The sequence below is a fragment of the Lipotes vexillifer genome, unplaced genomic scaffold (assembly GCF_000442215.2).
Source record: "Lipotes vexillifer unplaced genomic scaffold, Lipotes_vexillifer_v1.1 scaffold666, whole genome shotgun sequence".
In the NCBI taxonomy this organism is placed as follows: Eukaryota; Metazoa; Chordata; class Mammalia; order Artiodactyla; family Lipotidae; genus Lipotes; species Lipotes vexillifer.
The window spans coordinates 3,994,715-4,002,359 of NW_006787408.1; the positions used below are offsets into that span (position 1 = coordinate 3,994,715).

Sequence of the window (7,645 nt, forward strand, 5' to 3'; positions counted from 1 at the left end):
TATAAACAATCATGCTAGCAAAGACTTTCTCATTATTTAAAGAGCACAATTTCCATTTTGTCTAATGAACAGCTTTTATTTTTTGACGACAATCATTTTATAAGCATTTGCTTTCACAGACGACACACATTTATTTTCTTTTATCTTGACAAAGATAGCTAGCTAGCTAGCTATCTAGCATACTAGCTAGCTAGTATGCACCATTTCAAAAACTGGCTACCCTAAATACAAAAAGGATTTTTATACAATTACAATCAGAGATGAAGAAGGTGACGGTTCTCATGTTTATTCTGTAATCACTTTCTCAATCTCAAATGTACAAATAAACTACATTTAAGTTGATTTTAAATTTTTGGTATCAAAAAATAAAAATTATTTGACCCTTTTTATTAGCTTTCCCATAGGAAATACCTGATAGATCTTGAGATTTTCCAGAGACTCTGGCACGTTTTGCACGATGACCAAAGAAGTTTTCTGTGGTTGAAGTTGAAGCACCCTTTAAAAACAAAATGAAAACTAGTTAAGCAAATATTTTTACCATAATCATTACTTCTAAAAAATGACTGACAGTCCCCTATTTGTTTCCTAACAATTCCTTCATTACACACACAAAAAAAGCAGTTACACTGAATTTACCTCCATACTGCTCTTTGTAGGACACGCTGTTCTTTTTGGCAAAAGAGTTTTCCTACGAAGTTGGTATGGACTATTTTGTGCACCAGGACCCGATTCTTCTGCAACCATATCTGCAGGTACATCATCATCTGTTATAAACAAAAACAATATGAAAAATGATACCCATTTTTAAGAAAAAGCTCTATGGATTCAGTAACTTTTAAAAAACTTTATACATATTTTTTGGGAGAGATACAGTTTTTATACAAAATTCCAGCCAACTGGATAACCATCTGAGAAGTGCTGGATTTCTACTTCATTTCTTACTTCAAAATAAATTCCACAATAGACCATATGCTTACATACAATATAAATAAATAAAAATCACTAGAAGAAAACAGAATTATTTTTTATAATGTTAAAGTAGAGAAGCTCTTTCAAGGTATGACACAAAATTGGAAGGCATTTAAAAAAAAGGTGAGGATGATGTTCACTTGATGAGTGAGTACAAGTGAGTACTGCATGGTTAGAGTCCAAGTGGGGTGAGAAAGGTGTCAAAAGAGAGGGATAGTTCAGTACAGGGTATCAGATACCAAGTAGGATAAAAAGGGCATCCATGCAGAGAGCGGTCTGGCATACAGTGTTGGAGCTCAAGAGGGGTTAAGAAGGAAGTCCGTGTGGGGGAAGGTGGCCTGGAATGGAGAGTCAGAGCCAGAGAAGGGAGAGAAGGGCATTGCACAGCAGAGGGGATGGTCAAACTGGAAGCTTGGTAACAAACAACAGAGGGACTGATCAAATGAAGCCAGGCTTCTGAAAGAGAAGAGAGTTAAAATATTAAAAAAGAGAAAGCTAGAGTAAATCTTACAGTGTTAGATTGGAATTATCAATGTGAACTCATTGTTTTTAAAAGATAGATAGATATAGAAATAGGTATAGATAGAGATGTTTGGAAATGTGTGGATTATACACGTGTATATTCCCTAGCTCTGTTCACTGACAAAGCCTGGAAGCAATGCCACTCCAACAGCAATGAGCATGACTAGCATTTGGATCTTTGCTTCTGAATACTTCTCTATAAAAGGAGTAAGGGCTCCTTGGAGAAATGGCTGATTCTAGGCTGAGGGAAATACAGAATGAGCCTGGAGTATCTTGTGGCAGAAACAAGAAAGTGCTCAGTAATGAGGACATGTCAAAAGAACACTGAAGTCAGCCTGAATGGCCACCCACTAGCAAAATTATGCTGAAGTACCAAAACTCATGATAGTAAAGGGATTATAACCCACGGAATGGACAGCAACCTATAAATTCATTCTACTATAAATAAATGAATAAATGGAAAGTTTGATAAGGAGATGTTTAAAGTACTTCCCCCACAAAATACTGATTAAATAGAAAGGGAAAAAGCATTACAGTAGAGATGCCAATCAGATGCTGTCTTAATTAAGGGATCAAAGTGAACATCATCATTCATAGGACAAACTGAAACTGTGTGTCACCTGATAGCATACAAGATCACAGAATCACTTCTACGATATTCCTGACAAAGATGCATAACCTAAATCTAATTATGAGGAAACATTAGAACAAATTCTTGTTCTAATTTGTTTTGAATAATCTTCAAACTGCCAGTTATGAAAGTCAAGGAAAGCCTGAGGAACTGTTCCAGATTGAAGGATACTGAAAAGATATGTCAACTCAATGCAACATGTGGTTCTGAACTGGATCCTTTTGCTAAAAAGGTTATTAAGACAATAGTGAAATAATTCATTCAATTAGTGAAACTTGAATGGGGGTCTAAAGACAGTAACATGTCAAAGTTAACTCTCTGATTTTAATAGGTGTAGTATGGTTATTTAAGGGAATATCTTTGTTTGTAGGAAATACACACTAAAGTATTAGGAGGTGACAGGACAAAGGCTGGGAACTTATTCTTGAAGGGTTCAGGGAGAAAAAAAAAAACACACTTCTTTGTACTGTACTTCTAAACTCTTTCCTAAGTTTGGATTGTTAAAAATTAACTAATAAATTTGAGTAGTATTTTAACATTTAAAAATTCTGCTTGGAAAATGAAAACCATAAACATAGTCAAAAGAAGCAACACAATTAGGAAAAAATATTTGCAACACATGTCACAAAAGGGTAATTTCCTTATTATATCTGAGTGCTACAAATCAATATGGAAAAGGCTAACAATTCAATAGAAAACTGGACCAAGGACATGAACAGACAATTCATAATTTAGGAAATACAAATGAAATACTAATAAAAACCATATTATCAAAGATCAAAAAGTTTGATCACAGGACTTCCCTGGTGGCGCAGTGGTTAAGAATCTGCCTGCCAATGCAGGGGACATGGGTTTGACCCTTGGTCCGTAAAGATCCCACATGCCTTGGAGCAACTAAGCCCGTGCACCACAACTACTGAGCCTGCGTGCCACAACTACTGAAGCCCACGCACCTAGAGCCCATGCTCCCACAACGAGAAGCCACTGCAATGAGAAGCCCGCACACCGTAACGAAGAGCAGCCCCCACTCGCCGCAACTAGAGAGCCTGCATGTAGCAACAAAGACCCAATGCAGCCAAAAATAAAGAAATTTATATACATAAAAAAGTTTGATCACATACTAGTATTATATATCAAAGGATAGTATAAGGCAAAAAACAGTTCTTAATTGCTTTAAGGAGAGCAATTTGACAATAGCTATTATTACTTAACAATTCCATTTCTGGGAATTGATTCTGCAGCTATATTCACACACATGGGCAAAGTAGAAAGTACCAGGATATTCACTGCAGTACTGTTTATAATACTGCTGGGTAACAATCAAAATGTTCATCAGTAAGTGTTAAAAAAAACTATGGTATAGCTATACTATCGATGTGGCCATTACAAAATATAAAGCAGTTCTATACAGAACAGATAAGGAACTATTTCCAATATACAGGAAGTATAAAACCCCAAATATACAGAACAATGTGTTTAGTATATGTGTGTGTTTCAAGGCAATACATATACATATGCTTATACATGCATATATTTACTAAAATATAAACTCCATGATGGAAGAGAGCCAACTTGAAGAAGCTCCCACTAGCCAAAGATGGGACAATTTGAGCATCAGTAAGAATAACTGCAAAGAACTAAAAGCAATATATTTAAATCTGTGAGTTTATGACACTTAAAAAAAAGGTGGAAAAAGGTTACTTTGAAAGATGCTAGTGAAAAGCAACTCATCATTTTGAAAACTGCTATACAACAGGAAATAACAAAACATTTACTCTTCCTCTCCTATATAAACTAAACTACCAGGTAACCAAGTATTAGATGAGGGGAAGCTTCTTTACAGAAACATTCCAGCAATAAATGAAGAAGAAATAATAAAATTAGAAAAAAAAAATCTGCAATCTCTAAAGAGTTAATGGATTTAACCACTGAGTATCAATAGTTCTAATATCACAAAAAGAAAAACCACCAGATATTATATATCTCCTGATGAAAGAACATACCACCACCTACAAAATTTTGCCAAAACCATCAAATCTCAAATTGATCAAACCTGTTAAAAATTCTAGATTAAACTATACCAGTTTCTTCGACAAATTATGTGGGAAAAAATGGGGGAAAAATAAGCAAAACTAAAGCATACTGTTTAAAAATGTACACTACAGAATTAAAATTACAAATAAAAAAGCCAGAAAATGATTATCATAAAAATGCTTTTTGTGGGGAAGGAATGGGGCACATAAAAGGCTTCTGCAGTGGCTGGTAAAGTTCTACTTCTTGATCTATTGGTATTACAATACCAACCTTAACAATAATTCAATAAACTTTATATTTATGTGAGCTTCTCTATCTGGCTACGTTTTCTGATAAAAAAGGTGTTTTTAAAAGATGGGGGCTTTTAACAGTGTATTTAAAAACAGAGGTTTTGTCCCAACTGCAGACCTTGGACAGATAAACTTTTAAAAATCAATCAATCAATAAATCAATTTTTTGGCCATACCCTGCATCATGCTGGATCTTAGTTCCCCAACCAGGGATAGAACCCACGCCCCCTGCAGTGGAAGCTTGGAGTCTTAACCACTGGACTGCCAGGGAAGTCCTAGGCAGATAAACATTTTTACACCTAAATATTCTCACTAGTAAAGATGGTAATGCTATCTTATAATTCACTGGGATGCTGAAAGTGTTTAAATAGAATAACATGTGCAAAACACTCAGCAGTATGCCTGGCTCACACTGTGTTCAATAAATGTTTTAACTATTATTATTCCATTTAAATATTATTCAAATGAAACCTGGAAAACCTAGTAAGTTTTCTATGTACTATGCTGTAGTCAGAAAATATAGCCAGTGTTACATGCTTGGGTATTTGTGAGTCATCCCACTGTAGTTTAATATGTGGTTAATTTCTATGTTTCATGTGTGATTGAAAGGAACATCTACATTCTATTTTTTGAGAGTACAGTTTAAACACATCTAAAATATCAAGTTTGTTAACTGTATTGATCAAATATTCTATGCCTTTACTTTTGTTGGAGGGTGGTGGTAACAGTGGTCTGATTTATCTGTCAGCTTCTGAAGGAAATGTGCTAAAATTTCCCACTACTTGTAGGTAGTCCATTTTTAGTATGTAAAATTTTGCTTTATATACTTTGACATAATATTACTTGGACATAAAGGTTCAAGATTATTATTTCTTCCTAGTGAATTATTCCTTTCCATCATTACGCAACGGCTCTCTTTATCCTTAACAATACTTTTGTCTTTAAAATCTGTTTTTGCCTGATAATATTTTTCTAAGAGCTTTTTGTTTTGTTTTGTATCAGCCTAGCATTTTGCCAATCTTGTATTTTCAACTTTTTACTTTTGGGTCATTATATTTTAGATTTAGTTCTTCTTAACCATTTATTGCTATATTTCTTTCCTTTTCAGCCAAGCAAGAATATCTTATATGCTATTTAATCCATCTAAAGCCAAATTCCAAGATTATATTTTTAATTTCTGAATGTGATTTGATTTTCTTTTTCGAGTCTGTTTCTTTTTCATATTGGCCTGTTACTTCATCATGCTTCATTTCCTTTTTTTTATTCTTTTAATCATTTCATACACACTTATTTTATATTCTCATTTAGATTGTTCTATCATTGGTCACTTTAAAAAAATCTATGGGGGCTTCCCTGGTGGCGCAGTGCTTGAGAGTCCGCCTGCCGATGCAGGAGACGCGGGTTCATGCCCCGTTTCGGGAGGATCCCACATGCCGCGGAGCGGCTGGGCCCGTGAGCCATGGCCGCTGAGCCTGCGCGTCCGGAGCCTGTGCTCCGCAAATGGGAGAGGCCACAACAGTGAGAGGCCCGCATAACGCAAGAAAAAAAAAAAAAAAAATCTATGTACAATTAGGAAAGCTCTTTCAGGTTCTAGGCTGCATGACTGGGTCTCAGAGCTAGCTCTATTTTGAAAAGGCCCAATCTCCATTCTCCACTAAAATTCCACCCCAGACTTCTTAGGACATATATCCAGGACCAAAAGGGGCCTGTACTATTTTATACAGCAGCACCAGTTTCCATTTAAGGTTTTGATTTGATTTCTTTCATACCTGGCACCTGGGAATTTCCTTCTCTTCTTTTCTTCCTCAGAGTTTAGCTATGCATTTACAGTTTTGTGTTACATTTCTATATGTTTGCAGTGTGTATGCACGTGCGGGTGATACTTCTATCATCTTGGTTTATCATGCAGCTAGTAGTCAGTCAGTTTCTACAACACTCAAAAGAACACACTCAAACTTTTCATCCTATACAAGCCCTCCCTCTCTCTAATCCCACTCCTGTTTAAAACCTATACATCTTACTATTACAGATACCCACCCAGACACTACCATCTTTCCTTTTCACCATCTTTTCCTTTTCATCATCAACACAGCAAATATTAAGGACTGAAAAGTAAGGAATGCAGAGGTAACAGGCAAGAGAAGGTGCTTGTTAATTCAGGTGCAAGCTGAAGTTCACACCAAATAAATACATGAAGCTACATGATTTGAATCATGTAATGCCACAGTAACCTCAACTTCTTATTCAGAACACTGTCCTGTTCTAAAGCACTCAAACCTCAGTTCTAAAGTAACTGTATTAAACTCTTGTGCTGAGATAAAGAATCTGTGCTAAATTCTATACAGCTCTCATAATAAATTACCACTGACTGTTCTGAAAATTACATATAGCGCCAGAAGGTATTTTTACAAAGGGGTCATACTGAAAAGATCATTTGGCTACTATTTTAAATAAGAAGCAAAAGGAGAAAGCTTAGAAGAAACCAAAACCCAAAACACACACACACAAAACAATCTCTAGTCACTAGTGTTCTCTTCATCTTTTTTTTTTTGTGGTACGCAGGCCTCTCACTGTTGTGGCCTCTCCCGTTGCGGAGCACAGGATCCGGACACGCAGGCTCAGCGGCCATGGCTCACAGGCCCAGCCGCTCCGCGGCATGTGGGATCTTCCCAGACCGGGGCACAAACCTGTATCCCCTGCATCAGCAGGCGGACTCTCAACCACTGTGCCACCAGGGAAGCCCTCTCTTCATCTTTTGAACTCCTATAGTACTGTATATACACCATATATTCTTTACCTTATCACAGCTGCCTTATCTGTTTTTTACTTTTTTGGCATACACCGTTATTTTCCTAACAAAATTTAAGCTCTGAGGGCAAGGTTTCTATTTTATATTTTTCCTCCATGTTCAGCTTAGTGCCCAATAACGGCTGAATAGATGTTGATTCTTATCCATCAAGAACTCTTTAATTTTACTCAATTCAAGGAGTTTTTCCCAGAAACCACCACTAGTGGTAGACTAAGATGACCTTACATACTACTTTACAGAAAATAAAAAGCCAGACAGGAACTGCTCACTTCTTCCTACCTCCAACTCTGCAAACTCATTTACATGCATATCCATTATTTTTTGTTCCCTCCTGAAATTATGATAGATTTGGCACATATGAAGCAAACAAAAAAATGTTAAATAAATTAT

At 36.1% G+C, this 7,645-nt stretch overlaps 1 protein-coding gene across 1 annotated transcript in view; it reads right to left on the bottom strand.

Moving 5' to 3' along the window:
* The window catches only part of FBXO11 (F-box protein 11), a 26,367-nt gene extending 25,611 nt beyond the window's left edge, over positions 1-756 (bottom strand). Inside the window, exons 1-2 of the mRNA XM_007459980.1 lie at positions 637-756; positions 411-496 (exon numbers count right to left, since the gene is read on the bottom strand). Of these exons, the coding sequence (XP_007460042.1) occupies positions 411-496; positions 637-744 (194 nt within the window). The 5' untranslated portion in view covers positions 745-756. The remainder of the gene's footprint in view (positions 1-410; positions 497-636) is intronic.
* Between the last annotated feature and the right edge of the window lie 6,889 nt (positions 757-7,645).